The sequence below is a fragment of the Kogia breviceps genome, chromosome 10 (genome assembly GCF_026419965.1).
Source record: "Kogia breviceps isolate mKogBre1 chromosome 10, mKogBre1 haplotype 1, whole genome shotgun sequence".
NCBI lineage: Eukaryota > Metazoa > Chordata > Mammalia > Artiodactyla > Physeteridae > Kogia > Kogia breviceps.
The window spans coordinates 64,197,231-64,214,028 of NC_081319.1; the positions used below are offsets into that span (position 1 = coordinate 64,197,231).

Genomic DNA, 16,798 nt, shown 5'->3' on the forward strand with positions numbered 1-16,798 from the left:
ATTTAATTTTTCCTTTTAAAGGCAAGTTACAACATTGTATTTCTGTAATGATGAAAAATTTAAAGAAATGATGCATTTGGAAAAAGATGAAGTGGATATACCATATACAGTTCAGAGTGGTAAAATCAGAGGCGAAGTTTCTCACATTTTATGTCATGTTTTCACGTATTATCAAGAAATACATTCATATTATGAGATGCATAAATGTTTAAGTTCAAAATAATTTGATATAGATGTCTAAAACACCTGCTGAATGAAAGAGAAGACACAAGGAAGGTTCCCTTCCATAATTCCAAGCTCACCGCTTGGCTCACAGCAGATGCGTGGTCAGTGTGTGCCCGTGTGTCTTTGCAGACAAAGCCTAGGAGAGAACCATGATGCTTTTACCCCTAGCCGAGCACTTATTTCCCCCACATACTAAGTGTTCATCCACAGAATAGTTTTATATATATATATATATATATATATATATATATATATACACACACACACACACATGAGGTGCTAGATCCTAGTACAAGACAAGAATTCAATCTAAAAACTTCTAAAAAGGTAATCAAAATATTTCTAGTTTTAATTGTTATTCACAAACTAACAGCACTGAGATATTTTCCTCTTCGGAAACAACGATCAGTATCAAATGAGTTGTTATGTCTAACAGACAGAACTAGTTATCACTTAAGATAGTACGTTATCATTTTTATGTGATAATTTATAAGGGCTCTTAGGTTGGAACACTAGTTGAATCTGCTTTCAGTGTTTTGTAGCAGGGTTTTGGAAGCAGCCCCTTTAGAATGCTCCAGCAGCTTGATGGCCCTGTCAGAGTTTTCAATGTTCCTAAGCAGGGTCTCTAGTCTTCTCTTAATTTTCTTCTGATCCTCGAGAGCACAGCCGATCACGATGGACTGGAACTTCTGATCCACCGGCCCCGCAGGCACCTCGGAGGAGCACGCACTGTACAGCGACATCAGGTGACTCTTGGCGTTTCCCAGATCATCCAGAAACTTACTGACCACCTCGTCAATGACCTTGGTGGCGTGCTTGAGGGACTCCTGCTGCTGGGGGTTCCTAACTGTTTCTACTGAAACTTCCACAGTCAGGGTTCGTCCCATCAGACGGTTTGCAGTCAGATTTAATTCTTCTCTTTCTCCTGATCATGAAAAGTTTGAAATATCAATCAATATGAGACATACACGCATCTATGTCAAGAACACGAAGGCATTTTTGTGTGGCTGAATCTACCCTGTGAGCACCTATGAATTTCTTAAAGATACAAGTTAAAACCACAGCAATAAGATTAATTTATAAAGAGTATCAGATTGGACGCCAGATGACTCTGCGGTTGCCACGTCTGCAGAAGCTGGGGCAGGTGTGCGTCTGTAACTGGGGCTTTGTGCTGGTTAGAGCAGGAGATTGGATGCCCTGGATCTACGTGAGGATGTGCATTAGAGGAGGGAGATAACTTTCCCTTTACCTTTCTGAGCTTTTGGCTGAGACCCTCCTGTAATAAGACAGATTAACAAGAAAAAAACCCCAGAAGCTTATTGACATGTATGCCCCATGTATACATGGGAGATCCCCAGGGAAACTGAGTAACTCCCTGAGATGGCCCAGCCTCCACCCAAAATACCCACAGCTAGAGAAGGTGAGGAGGGAGGGAAGCAGGTTCTGGAGGTTCCCAGAAAAGGCACGATAGACAAAGGTAAGGTGCTTATGTAGATTCAGTAGGTGCCTTCTCCACTGGTGAAAGTTTCTTGTAATTTAGTCATCCTCCTCTTCCTGGTAGAAAGGGAGACACCCTTACAAATGATTTCCTTTACAAAATGTAAATGTAAATTTCCCTTACAAAACAGTGACTTCTACTGTTTTCAGAGCTCCTCCTCCTGTGTCTGCAGTTTCTCAAAAATAGTCAGTTCGGAATAATCCTTAGGCCAGAGAGGCATATTTCGGGGCCTCACATTCTGTGTGTGTATCAGAATGCAATGCCCCGATTCTGGCTGAAAAAAGCCATGACACTGGAGGAAAAGCTGGCCTCAAAATGAGGGACTGACTTCATCCCCACCAGACTAATGTAGGCCAGTAGTCTGAGTCTCGGCCAGCATGAAGAGGGTGCTGCGTTATCATTTCACTATATGGAAATCAGCAACCTGTCCTGCTCTGTAACCTCCTTCCCAATTCACTGCTCTATGGCCAGGACAGTGAAGAGACAGACTAGATCTTGGCCCCTCGGAGGATGTGTGACAGTGTGGGTCTGGGCCGGGGTGCACACTTAACCACACCAGCTGCCCGGCCCACAGGCCGGTCCTGTGCGGCCCCAGGGGAGCCCGGTTAGGAGGAGCACCGCCCACTGGTGCAGAGCGTCACAGGCCACCCGGCCCTCCTGTGGAACGGGATTTAGTGGGTCCATGATCTATTTTCTCTGCCTTTCTCCCCTTCCCCTCTGTATGTTACACCTCCATTCATCTCCTTTTGTCTTCTCTGCTGCCGACCTTGTGCCCGTTTTCTCTGCCGTCGCACCCTGCCCGGCCCGTCTCTGCTGGGCTGGAGGAGCGGCTCTGCGGCACCCCCGCCACCACCCCCGCCCCCCCCCCCCCCCGGCCCCGGGAGGCGCCCTCACCGTCGCTGATCTGCCGCATGTCCTGGCTGTTCTGGATGCTGTGGATCATCTCCAGGAGGACCTCCTTCTCCTGCTCCACAGCCGTGGCCGCTTCCCGAAGAGCCTCCACCCTGCGGAGTGCGGGGGACACGACAGTTACTGGAGGGAAGCCGCCGCGTCTGCCTCATCTCTCCACTGCTCAGTCCAGCTCAGGTGTAACGACGATTAGGAACACTTCCCCAAAACTCCTTACTCCTTTTTATTTTTTATTCTGTAATTTTTTTCCCTGTGGCTCCCAGTTTTTTTCCCCACTCCCAGGGCACTCATTCTATTTAGTGTTTGTCGATTTGTATTCGTTTTTACAAAAAAAAAAAAAAAAATCTGTACTCATGTACTTGTCTATTTTCAATTTATTTATATCTCACTGTTTCTTCACTCGGCAGCATACTTGATTAAGGATCACCAGGTTCCCGTGTCCCTCACCTGATCTGCCCTCCCCTGGCCCAGGACACGCCCTGTCCCCCAGTTTCTGCTCACAACCCGTCCACGAGTACCCGTCCCCTTATGGCCCTGCTAAGAGGATCCATCCCAGCGTGGAACTGCTGAGACACAGGGTGTGTGGACTGTCATCTGACTCCACCCTGGATTGTTCTCCAGAATGGTCGGATCAGGAGTCCCTGTGTCCCGACAGCCCTACCAGCACTCAGCATCTCCCAACTTTCTAACCCATCTGTTGCCAGGCTAACAAGTGATATGTCAGTACTTAATCTGCATTTCTTTCATTGCTCATAATTTTGGACGTCTCTTTGTATCCTTGGGACCTTGTTCACAACCTTTGCCTATTTTTTCTTTTTTAAACTGGGGTTACTGTCCTCTTGGTGATTTGGAGACAGACGCTGTGACCATCTTCTCCCATCCTACCCTATATGATCTGTGTCTGGGAGGTCCTTCACTGAACACAGAGCCTTATTTTGAAGTGAAAAGTAAAAAGATCCATCTTTTCTTGCTTTTGTTTTGCCTTGGCTCATGCAGTGAAGTTTTGTTTCAGGGTCCTCCCATCCCTAGGTCAGGACATACCTTCCTACATCTCCTTCTATTAACTTGATTGTTTCACTTTTCTCATACTTAATCTTAATTCATCTAGAATCCACCTCTGTATACGGTTAGGTAAGGATTTAACCATTTTCCCCAACATTATGCACCCCAAATCCATCTTTCCCTCAGTGATGTGTAGATGGTCTGCCTCTGAAATCTGTATTCCATCCAGTAGTATTTTGACTGTTCTTACACCAACACCCATTTCTTAAAAATAGCACCAGCTTTGTTTGTGATATGCCGTAGTATCTGGTAGACCAGTCCTCTAATCTTTTTGTTTTTTTAATTTTTGGCTGCGTTGGGTCTTCATTGCTGTGCGTGGGCTTTCTCTAGTTGCAGTGAGCAGGGGCTACTCTTCCTTGTGCGCAGGCTTCTCATTGCTGTGGCTTCTCTTGTTGCGGAGCACAGGCTGTAGGCACGTGGGCTTCAGTAGTTGTGGTACACGGGCTCAGCAGTTGTGGCTCGTGGGCTCTAGAGCGCAGGCTCAGTAGTTGTGGTGCACGGGCTTAGTTGCTCTGCGGCACATGGGATCTTCCCGGGCTAGGGCTGGAACCCGTGTCCCCTGCATTGGCAGGCAGATTTTTAACCACTGTGCCACCAGGGAAGTCCCCAGTCCTCTAATCTTTAAAAATAACATAGCTATTTTGACTTTTATTCCTCCATAAACTCTTAAGTAAGTTTATTGGGTTTCTCAAAAAACTGGAATAAATTGAACACCTTTAGAACATTGTCAGTTCCTCTAAGGGTGTCTCCTTCATCCAGACCCTCCTCTATGTTCTTTATTAGAGTGTTGAAGTATTCTTGATGGTAGTCTTACAGACTCTTTTAAGTGTTTTGAATATTTTGGATATTGTTACTATTGTGAATAATATATTTACATATATACTACATTTTATAGTTGGCTGTTGTTGATTAGAGAAATGCTGTTTTTGGTAGGTTCACGTCATAACTGGCAACCTTCATTTACACTTATTCATTTTTAATGGTTTTTTAACTTCTATTAGTTCTTCTGGATTGATGATCATTTCATCTACAAAAAATGAAAAATTCTCATCTCTTCCTTTTCAATCCTATCAGCTCCTATTTTTCTTTCTTATATAGCACTGACTAAAGTCCTCCTGTGCGATATTAAACTGGTTGCTAAGAGAGGGCATCTTTGTCTTTTCCCGAATTTAAAGAGAACGCTTCTGTAGGTTTTTGGTGTAAAGCCCTGATAATCCTGCAACTATACACACGTGCACTTACTACACAGACACACGAATACAACCAGTGACTAAAGAACGAGGCTGTCAAATTACAAGAGCGAAAGAAAACAAAATCCTGCATGTTTAAAGTGCTGTTTCCAGGGCACTTTCTTGTTTTTTTTTTTATTACACCACAACTAAATAAGTTGCCAAGTGTTGCAAAATAAATAGTGACAGACCTACCTCCAGTACTCAGATGCTCTTGGAAACACAGATCACAAGGAGATCTAATCCCTTGTGTCTTCCTGGGCACGTGTTCTAGCATGTGTTCCTGCCACATGAGGAGGCCCTCACCCCAACCACACACGCGCCTTTTCCCCTACAGGCACCCACCTGTTATCCCCCAAAATAGCACCGACACACTGTACAGTCACAGGGTCTCGATTCTCAAGACACTAAATACATTGTTGGATTCTGTGTTTATAAGAGCCAGTAAAAGCAAAGAGCTCATAAGAATCTTATGTGACAAATTTGGCTGGAAAACAATCAAAACCAATATTCTATAAAATAGTAAACACAGCCTCAGGCTGCCTTCCAGCCCCATTCATTATGTGTTTACACATTTCACACCAGCAGACTCTCAGGGCCCGGGACACATGAAAAGGGGTCAGGTTGTCACTAACATGAAACATTTGTGCAAAAACACAAACGTGACTCTAGTATTTAAATGGCACAGATGAGTCATTTGACTGGTAAATGAGATGATGCTGAAAGAAGAGATGAATTTTCCAGCACTTCTGAGTTTATATTCAAATGTAAGATGATAAAGAGAGAATTGTTACTCTAAAGAAGAACGCTCCATTTATGATAATAAGTTATACTAGTAAGTTCATGAAGTTGTTAACAAAATCGTTTGAGACACTCTAGAAAAAATATAATCTGCCATATAAAGGAGATATTTTGTCATTAAATGAGACCAAATATAGAGGCAATTAGATGGAACTTTTTTTTTTCCCCCACAAGGCTAGAAGTTGCCAGGGCATTTTCCCTGTGAAAAACAGATTTCATCTTTTATAGAACTTCTTATATATGCTTTTATGTAAACCTTTTTCATTTCATAGCAGAGGTAAAATTTCATTCTTCAGGATGTAAAGATTCCCAGGGTTTCTTTTGTCATCTTGGCCCTTTCATCTTCTGTCCCCCACTTCCTGAACATTCTTTTTCCCTGTTCCACGTCTACTGAGTGATCCTTTTTCAAAACACAATCCTTCTGGCAGGAACTGTTTCCTTAGCAGCTTCCTCCTTCCCCTCCCTTGAGGCCGTCAATACTACATCTGTCTAGTGTATGGGACATCACATGCTTAGTTTTTTCTTTTAAAAAGCTGAACCTACATCTCTACTTAGTTTGCTTAAGTCATATTTATCAGCTATTGGTCTCCTTAAATTCAATTCATATACACATCTTTTTGTCTACATTAGTTCTAGAAAACTGTTAGCCATTAAACCTAAACCTTCAAATATTTCCCACCTGCCCTTCTATGATTTCTCCTGGAACTCTGTTCAGAGGCGTGTTGGACCATCTCACTTTATTCTTCTCGTTCTTAACACATCACTTGACAACACTCCTTGGCAGAGGGGGGCAGCTCTGTTTTTACCAGCAGGTCCTGCAAGAGCTACATGTCCAAATTGGGAAAGAACTGATCTTCACGGCAAGGCTGGCCTGGGCTGTGCTCCTGGAAAACTCTCTGCATGAAATCACAACTAAGCTTTAACAGAGAGAACCTGTGCTCACAATGTTCCCGCGAGGACAAATGTGGAGCACACGCATCCTCGGCTGGTCCCCGGGGCCCAGAGATCGCAGCCTGGGGGACCAAGGGACAAGGTTCTGGGAGGTGGTCTTCCAGGCCAGCCACCCCGGCACGTGCTCCGTGCCACGCGCGGGGACTGCAAGGGCCTCAGTCCTGCCGCTCAAGCCATCGCTCCTGCCACTTAGCAGCTGAGTGACCTCGAGTAGTTACTTACATTCTCTTTGCCTCAATTTCCTCATTTACAAAACGGGCATCATGAGATGGTAGGTGTGACTGAATGAAGTAAAGCAGCTAAAGAGTTTAACACAGTGACTGACAGCATTGACTAAACAAGATGTGAGTTAATAGAGATGCAGTACCCGTGGATACGGATGGCCAACTCCTACACCATTTTATAGAAAAGATTTGAGCATCTGTGGCTTCTGGTACCCCACGGGCCCTGGAACCAATCCCTGCAGACACTGAGGGACCACTGCATGCAGTCCATGCCCAGAACTGGTGCCTTGAACGCTAGCTTCCTGGTCATTATTAAATGCTTGCCATTATGAACTCAGGCTTGTAAATAACAAGAAATTGTGCTTTCATCAAAAGGGGAAATGGCAAATGGACTTATTTCAAAGAAATTACTTCTAAACCAGGTTCTTAAAATCATAGTCCTATTTCTTATTCAAAATTCTTGTATCAAAAGAATACTATAGGGACTTCCCTGGTGGCGCAGTGGTCTCCATTGCAGGAGACACGGGTTCGAGCCCTGGTCTGGGAAGATCCCACATGCCGCGGAACAATTAAGCCCGGGCGCCACAACTACTGAGCCTGTGCTCCAGAGCCTGTGAGCCACAACTATTGAGCCCGCGCGCCTACAGCCTGTGCTCCGCAACTAGAGAAGCCACCGCAACAAGAAGCCCGCGCACAGCAACAAAGAGTAGCCCCCGCTTGCCACAACCAGAGAAAGCCTGCGCACAGCAACGAAGACCCAACATGGAGAGGAGAGGGGAGGGGAGGGGAGGGGAGGAAGAAAGAATACTACAAAGATCACTTATATTTTAGGCAAGGTTAAGATTTTGAAGGGCTTCCTAGTCATCACCAAAATGATAAATTACATTCACTACTGAGACACTCTGGTGTAAAAAAGGGTCTAGGCTTTAGTGTCAGGAGCTACTCATGAGCAGGATGGCCTCAGACCGGCCACTCAGTCCCTCTGGACTGGATTCGCTCGGTTCTAAAGGAGGGAACCTATGTCCTCCTGCCTCAGAGGGTTTTGGAAGGTTCATATGACAATGTCTACAAGAAATGATCTTTTAAATTACAGGCTCTTACACAATATTAACTATGGTGCCATCTTGTCTTGTGGCTGCTGGGACGTTGGTGCAGTGAAACTGTCAGCTAAGTGACCACATCTGCCCTTGCCCCATCCTTCATTCCTTGGCTGCCATGGAAGCCATGGTGACTGGCTGATGGCGGGGGAGGGAGCCACAATAGGACGAGTTTGGGGACATCTGTGAACAGCTAGTCTCCCAGTCCTGTTGTTCCCCTCGGCTGTTCTCCACACCCCACGTCCCAAGCATCTTCACCACCATCCAGAGCCTTCAGGGGCCACTCAACACCCTGCACAGAGCAGATGTTCAATAGTTCCTGAGATCAGGGACTCAGGGACACCAATCTAAGTGGAATTTTCACCTCTTTCAGTAAAATCATATACTATTCCTACATTTTTGAAATATGACATACTTAACTCTAAGAAAATCCAGGCATAAAGTATTAAGCTCTACAGCCAGTCTTCCTGGGTTCCAGTTGTGTGACCTTGGACGGGTCATTTAACTTCTCAAGCCTCAATTTCCTGCCTGAAGAACAGAGGTGATGGTAATTTCCACAAAGGCACGGGGCCTGCAGAGTCAGCTCTCATTAACTAAATAACTGTTAGTGGGTATCATTTATGAATTATGATCACTGTTAAATTAGTAACAATCATAAGTAAAGTGGGTAGAGCCACTGACAAATGGAAAAGTCAGATACCATTTGAATTGGTCATGAAAACCGGGAGAGAAAGGCATCACCTTTTTAGGAGGAAGAAAAAAATGAGGTGGGCCGGCGTCAAAAAAAAAAAGGCTAGTGTCGTGCTAACATGTTAAAAACAAATGGGGTTTCTTTAATGATTTGTCAGATGCTGCCAAACACCTGAAAGCACTTTAAACACCATGGACATCAGTTCCCAAGGCAGGTCATAAAGCATTGAGAATAATTCTATTTTCAGTTTCATATGGAAAAAGTTCTGCCACAATTGACAAAACTAGTACAGTGGGGGAACAGTAAACACCAGCTTCTAGGTACAGCCTGTAATTTTCACCCTACTTAGTACCCTGCCATCCTCAATATGAAATTAAACTATTAGATAAGATGACACATGAATGTCACATTTTCCTTTTAAACTTGATCTTATAAGCATAATTCTATCAATAGTTTCTTTTTTAAAATTTTATTTTATGTATTTATTCTTTTGGCTGCGCTGGGTCTTTGTTGCTGTGCACAGGCTTTCTCTAGTTGTGGCAAGCGGGGGCTTACTCTTCTTTGCGGTGCACGGGCTTCTCATTGTGGTGGCTTCTCCTGTTGCAGAGCATGGGCTCTAGGTACACGGGCTTAGCTGCTCTGCGGCATGTGGGATCTTCGCGGACCAGGGCTCGAACACATGTCCCCTGCATTGGCAGGCGGATTCTTAACCACTGTGCCACCAGGGAAGCCTGGCATCACTTTTTTAAAAAGGAAGAAACAAAGCTCACAAAAGTCCAAAATTACTAGAAAAGGCCCTAAAATGAACAATTAGACACATACTAATCTAGCTTAGCTCAAGGGTTAATTCAGCAAGTTATTATTTAATCACTTGCACATGGTAATCAAAATTCACTTTACATTAATGAAGCATTGGAATAATATTCAAAACCAGAGGCTTCCTTTTAAAGATGAGTACTTGACTACTTCTGTACCCACCCTATGTGAGGCACCAAGTTTGAGGAAAGTGAAGCAGCTTGAAGAAAGGAGGGGCAGCATCCCACCTGTTCCTTTAAGAAAACATTCTTTTTTTCTAACTAGGCGAGAGAGACCCCTGAAATGGTTGAGAACATGCCCTCAAAGTTCTAAAGACCGGAGGAGGCGCTGAGGCGTTTGTTTCGCTGCTACATAAAAAGAAATCATAATCTTCCCAGGGACACTCAGGAGCTCTAGTTTTGCTCCGTCTGGTCCAGCTTGTTCCATCTGCCTCATTCCAAGTAGGACCCCTCTATTACTCTCCATGAAGTCATGGTGGTGGAGAACTTATTTTCTGAGAAGACATCGTTTCTTCCCATGATGATAATAATAATAATAAACACGTATATAATAATAAATGACAATTTAAACATGTATATTAATAAATGATAATAAATTATTCACTTGGTTATTAATGTACTTTATTGGCAAACAAACAGACCCCTTGTTTTGGTATATTAATCCAGGGAGATAAAGACATATATGCAATGCTTCTTAAAATTTTTGTCTTACATACTCCCTTGCTCACCCAGAACCTGGTGAAAACTATGCGAAAAAAATTCCTTGTGGTTTCAGGGTGTTGTGGGAGCCTCAGTATGATTTACCTGTAACTACACTTGCACACAACTTACACAGTAACTTTAGTGACATAAACAGTTACAGGAAGTACATACACGTTTTCATTCACTGTTAAAGGAAAAAAAGTATTTCCCAAATTTCTTAGAAATTATTTAGGAATTCCATACAAGCCAGCCACTACGTTTGCCACTAAGGAGGTCTCGTGGTGCCCGGTTCTACAGGAATTAACAGCACAGCCTGGAAAGAATGCAGGAGAAGAGCAGGAATGAGGCACTCAGAGCTCGAAAAGCGGTAGAACAGGCACTCAGAGAGATCTTCAGGAAAAATCTTAGGAACACATTCTTGCATCTTCCCAAACTCAGAAAAACACTCAAACCATTAAGGGAGACATCTGCTCCTGGTCAGCAGTAACCTGTCACCCAAATGCGCACCTGACTGCGCGGGCTCTTCTCTAAAGTCACATTCCCGGGACCTCAGCGCCGGGACCGCTCCCCCACCTTCCCCCAGTAGAACAACTCAGGCTCTCACCTTGCACGTGTTTATCGCAATGGGCACACTTACTTAATAACACTATCATTAGTTAAGAAGGGAAAACTGACTCGTGTTCTCGGGCCAGTGACCAGCATTTGGAAGGTGTGAGCGGCGACCTGGAGAAAGAGCCCCCCCCCACTCCCACACACACACCCGGGCTGAAAGTGGCAGGGGGAGGGGACACGGGTCCTGCTCCTCTCCCGTCCTGGGATCAGATGGATTTTTATATTTTGCAAAGAGATCGATCATTCACAACGGAGACCGCTAAACTGCCGCCTATCCTAAAAATACACTATGGAAAAAGACTGGGCCGGAAACACCTGGCCCCCACGCGGAACGTTCCAGAAGCTCTGCGGACGGGCAGTGTCACAACCCCCATGTCGAGTAACGTACCCGTAACTTTCCCTTCTCGGTTCTCACGCTCCCGGCGATCGGGTCTGGAGCCGCGAAGGAGCGTGGCCGCCGGAGCGTGCGGGGCCGCTGACCCAGAACACGGCCGCTCCTGTGAGGGGACCCGCCGACCCAGCGCGGCCCTCCGCGGGGCCCGGGGCTGCCCAGCTCCCCTGCCAGCCGCTCCCCGCTGCCCGCGCGCTCCCTGCTCTCGGTCCCCGCGCGCCCTCCGCAGGCTCGGAGGGCCGGCCCGCGCACCTGAGCTCCAGCTGGTCCAGGCTCTCCAGCAGGCGGCTGGAGCGGTCGGCCATGGACGAGGAGCGGCAGAAGCGGCCCTCGTTGGCCTTGGCGCTGATCCTCGCCTGAGCCATCGGCGTCTGGCGCGCCGGCCCGAGATCACTGCCTTCCCCGCGCTCCACCCGCCTCCTCTGACGCGCCGCCCGCGAACCAGGGAACCGGGAACCGGGCGCGGGTGCACGAGGGCCGGCCGCTGCTCTGTCTGGCGCGAACGGCCTCGAGGGCGGCGCGGCGGGGAGGCCTTGCCGGGCGCGGGGACAAGTCTCCGCCCCGAACACCGCCCGAGGCGGAGCCCGCGCCCCCGGCCCCGCCCCGCAGGGGCTCCAAGGGGAGCGGGCTTGGGCTGTGCTAGGGTGGAAAGGGCCCTTCACGCAACCACGGCTCCTGGGCACTTTTCCGAGATAAGAACAAGGAGCCGGGAGGCCACAACTTAAGCTGATAGATGTACGGAGCAAGCTGAACCTCTTTTTTACACCCGCTCTCATGAAGGCATTTTTAATGACTTTCTTTTCTATTAAAAAGTTACTGGTTGGTACTTCCCTGGTGGTCCAGTGGGTAAGACTGTGATCCCAGAGCAGGGGGCCCGGGTTTGACGCCTGGTGGGGTAACTAGATCCCCATGCATGCCGCAACTAAGAGTCTGCATGCTGCAAGAAAGATCCCGCCTGCCGCAAATAAGACCGGGGGCAGCCAAAATAAATAAAGTACCAAAAGAAGATTAAGAAAGGAATTTTGGTAAAACACCCACACATGTTTAAAAAAAAGTTATTGGTTGGAATTTGAGTGAAATAATTATTATTTAAGGCCGTTTCACACCCCACTTATTTAAATCTCCAGTTATGAAAAGATACAGTAGACCACTTGGTCAGTGAGTGGAATGGGGCCGGGAGTACAAAGATGTATCGACTTAAATACTTGCGCTTTGCTCCCATCTCATTATAGCTCTCTGCCTCCAAGGACGAGAATGTACAGGACACCTGAAATGGAGATAATAACAGTTTAAAGCTGCATCACAACCTTTAATCTGAGATCAAAGCCATTGAAATACTTGAACAGAGATGAGGCCTTTAAGGCTGGATCCCAATTCCTCTGAACTCTAAATACTAATAAACTGTTGCTGTAGGAGATAATCTGACCTTATTAAAGGTTTTGTCCTATCATGACACCTGGAATCTTTAAACATTTTGTGAATGGTCTGGAAGTCTACCACGTAGCTTTGGAAACGTGCTGGACTCTCTCTCAAACCCTAGACCCAGTGGGCTCCACCTTCAGAGAACACCCAGGCCCACTCCCACTTGCCTGTCCCCACTCCCCTACTCAGGTCTCGGCCAGCATCACTCCCCGCCTGCATCACCGCAATACCCTCCCACCCGGTCTTCCTGATTCTGCCCTCATGTCTATGCTCAGCACAGCAGCTACAGTCTTCCTTCTAAATAGGGCGCATCACACCACTTCTCAGAAACCTTCAGCGGCCCCTCGTTTGTGAAATGGGTAAAAGCCAAGGTCTTCAGGAGAGGCCTCAAAGGACTCCATCTCCTATTGCTCTCCAAGCTCATCCTGCTCACTCGCCTATACTAGCCTTCTTGCTTTTCCATGGATGTATCAAGCTCACTTCCAGACTTTTCACCTCCACCTACAGCTCCCCCCCATACACATTTGCTTGGCTCACTCCCTCGCCTTCAGGTCTTTGCTCAAGTTCACCAGAGGGACCCTGACCTCCCTATTACAAATAGCAAGCACTCCCGCCCCGCCCCGCCCCACCCCCATACTATCTTCCCCTTCCCTGTTTTCCTTCCCCATCTTGTCACCTCTCCCCCAGCTGTGCTCCAGAGAGCAGTAGGCTTTGTTTTGCTCACTGGTGTATCTCAAGTGCTTAGAACAGCCCCTGACACACGGTTAAGTACTCAATAAATACTTTGTGAGTGAATGAATAAATGAATTGTTTCAAAGAAATTTAAAAGAAAAAACTGATGGAAAAAAAAGCTCTTTAAATTGAGGCCCAGCCGATTGAGTCTCCCAGCTGCACTTGCCCAAGGCTGTCCAGAACAGTCCCTGTACGTTGTTCTTGGGAGAGGCCAGAGTGGAGGGCCAGTTCATCAGGGGGACAAAGAGTAGGAGAAAGGGCTGATCTGGTAGGATACCAAGCATCCAAAAAGAAAAAAAAAGCTTCTTAACCGAGATATTTTTATTTAAGACAATCAATGATACCACCAACCAGATACTACCAGTATGTTATCTACATATCCTTTTTAAAATAAACATTATGTTATCCATCATTGCTTCGACAAAAGTTGTTATTCAGGTATAAAAATAAGGAATCACAATAAAAACTTTTTAAAAGAAAAAAATCACAATAAAATAAAAAATGAATAAAAACAAACAGGTAAGCATCATTGTCAATGTTAGAAACATTTACTCTTGATAATATTCCCCATAACTTTCTGTAACATCCAGACTACTTCTCCTTGTGTCTAAATTAAGTTCAAATTATGAGGTAATTTTAAACTGACTTTTAATTGCTTAATAAGTAGAAATAGAATCAGTGACAATTATTAATTAAAACATTAAACAACCCAGTTACGTCATTTAAAGGATCATGATGAATTATCCCTTTCCTGTCATATGAAAAGCCTCGGTTACTCTTGACCATAGACACCACACAAGCATCCTAATAGAACACAGGCTGCATCCCACCTGTGTGTGGCACCTCCCCTACATCTGCTGGACCGCTCTTCTTTCTGGAACACTCTTTCTGCTCCTCACTACTGAGCAAGCTCCCACAGATGCCTTTAAGGTCCGGCTCCATGACTACCACCCAAAGCCTTAACTACTCTAACAAACAAATTAAAAATACAATGTGGTCACTTTGGAAAAATGACTAGTATATTCTCAAGCTATGATGTGTACTTAAAAAAATGCAAGCAGGCAGGACAGAACTGACAGCTTAAGAAATGAAAAACAAATTGGTTTCCAATGTGGATTGAAAAGACTATATAATAATAATATTTTAAAAAAACAGTAATACTATTTCACACTAAACTATCTAGTTGCAGAGAAAGAACAAAGTTCTAGCCATGATATATTTTTTTCTGTCTTAAAGAAAAATTTATATTTACAGAAAATTTTAAGTTTGGTAAGTAATTACTACTCGAAATTTTTAGGGATGACATTTCTGGGTCAGATAACATAAAGCATATACACAAAGATTGTATGACAAGCCCCTTCCTAGTCTCCTAATTAGGTAACGTCTTTTATTATTCACAATGTGGCCTCAACATTTAAAAATTAAATATTTAATACCAACTGTAGGAAATTGACATTTTAATGAATAACTAAAATGAAGATACCTCCATATGAAATAAAAATTTTAAAGGGTTAAGGAAGATTACTCCTGAGTAGACTTTCAACATTATTTTCTGAAGAATACTATGTTTACACAAATATATATATAAAAGGACTAATATTATTAAAAATATGCCTAATTCTATGCAAGTATTTTTTACATCATTCCCTTTAAACAGGAGATAATACAAGTCACATAAAAAGTTTAAGCAGGTAAAAGGAATGGCAAAAGTTTCTTTTTACTACTTTCAAAGAAAATTTTTTTTTTTATTCCAGCAATAAGCAGCTCTAATTAAAGCAGGGATATACATATGAGTGAAACCCACAAAGAACATTGCTGATAAAATTTTTCATCTCTTTCCATGATCAGTTTCCATTACTCTCTCCCAATAATCATAAACTAAGATCTCAAATGTATTATATATTAGTGCCACATAAGAAGTAGAATTTACAGAAAAAGTGAGCTATGACAGCTTTATTTATTTTCATTTTCACTCCTAAAAAAATAAACTAGAATCATCTGTACAGTACAAATAAAATTAAAGAACCAATTCTATTTGGGAAACATATAAACAATAGTCAAGGGCTTTTCTAATTTTTAATTCTTGTAACCTAAATATATGAATTCAAAGTTAACTGGGAAACATGATACTTATATTAGAATACATGGTTTTATTTGCATTAACAGGTATTCTATTCCTCTATACATTTTTGCAAAATAGCACAAAAATACAAAGCAATATCAGATTTTGAACATATGACAGCAAAAAAAAGTTTTCAAATACATTTGTACTAGTAGATTTCTGATCTCCTTTAGAAAACAAACTCAAGAATTCATTATCCTGAGTCTCTTCAAGGCCACTTGATGCTGTGTGGTAATATCTTTAATTACATTTCCTCAAGACTTCTTCTAATCGCTTCTTCTAATTCCACATCTGCATTAAAAAACATAGAATTTTGATATTTAGGGCAGAAAACTAATAAAGATGTACTTTATGTAAATCTCATCAACTACATCTGTATTTTCAGGAAGGAAAGGAAATACAAATTGGAGAAACTGAGCATAACTTGGCAGTTTCTTCATTATAAAATATGACTATTTTGAAATATGAAAATCTGGATATAATCTCAAACTGAATTATAATATATCTGAGCTTAATCATGCTACGGAACTTGTGAGTAATTTCCATTTAGGGATGCAGAAAGTCAACAAACTTCTAGAATCACTAACAGGTAATCACCAGACTCAATGTGGAAAATGAGTATGTATTTACAAAAAGATTTGAGGTAATGCATGTAAGACTTAAAGCAGAAATAGAAAGCCAAAACCATGAAATGGCAAAATCTCAAAGGCTATTAAAATTTTAGTTTTAAGCTTTCTAGTATCTAAGGCAAAGAGTCAAACTCATGGCTATATAATGTCCTCTGAGAAGCACATACACATGTGCACTCACCGAACAAATGTTTATTGAATGCCCACTGTATACCAGGCACAGAATACAACAGTGAACAAGACTGACATTCTTGTGTTCACAGGTCTTTTTCTCCATTTCCCAAGAATGATGCTAAGGTCCAAGAGGGTGGAACTAGGTGTCAGTTTCTTGGCCTTCAGTAGCTTCTCACATCAGATTTATCTCATCCTGTCCAGTCCATGGTCTCCCAGAGCCTACTTGGTTCACAGACACCGGTAATTCTTCTAAGATATAGCCACATCTTCCTCTGAGCCAGGGCACTAGTGTTATGTAGTTGGCAATTTAAAACACTACAAGCTACTCTTCACTGTATTAAGTTAAAGCTAGATTCTGGGTCAGTGAGTTGCCCTAAGATGAATTCAAAGGGACGAAAAAATGCACAGAAAAGCCAAGATGCTCTTAGCAAAGAAGAAAAAGGTGACAAGATTTATTTTTATGAAAACTTATTACAAAGTTACAGTAATTAAGAGTGTGGTACCAGTGTAAG

General features: G+C 43.7%; 2 protein-coding genes across 2 annotated transcripts in view; both read right to left on the bottom strand.

The window, feature by feature from the left end:
• Positions 1 to 552: 552 nt before the first annotated feature.
• BAG2 (BAG cochaperone 2) lies at positions 553 to 11,751 on the bottom strand. The gene is made up of 3 exons (XM_059078131.2): positions 11,460 to 11,751; positions 2,618 to 2,727; positions 553 to 1,150 (listed from the first exon to the last, which is right to left on the bottom strand). Exons 1-3 carry the CDS (start codon positions 11,570 to 11,572, stop codon positions 738 to 740), a joined length of 636 nt encoding a protein of 211 aa, XP_058934114.1. The 5' UTR covers positions 11,573 to 11,751; the 3' UTR covers positions 553 to 737.
• Positions 11,752 to 13,669: 1,918 nt separating this feature from the next.
• Positions 13,670 to 16,798, bottom strand: part of ZNF451 (zinc finger protein 451) — an 87,214-nt gene continuing 84,085 nt past the window's right edge. Inside the window, exon 15 of the mRNA XM_059078124.2 lies at positions 13,670 to 15,774. Within this exon, the coding sequence (XP_058934107.1) occupies positions 15,728 to 15,774 (47 nt within the window). The 3' untranslated portion in view covers positions 13,670 to 15,727. The remainder of the gene's footprint in view (positions 15,775 to 16,798) is intronic.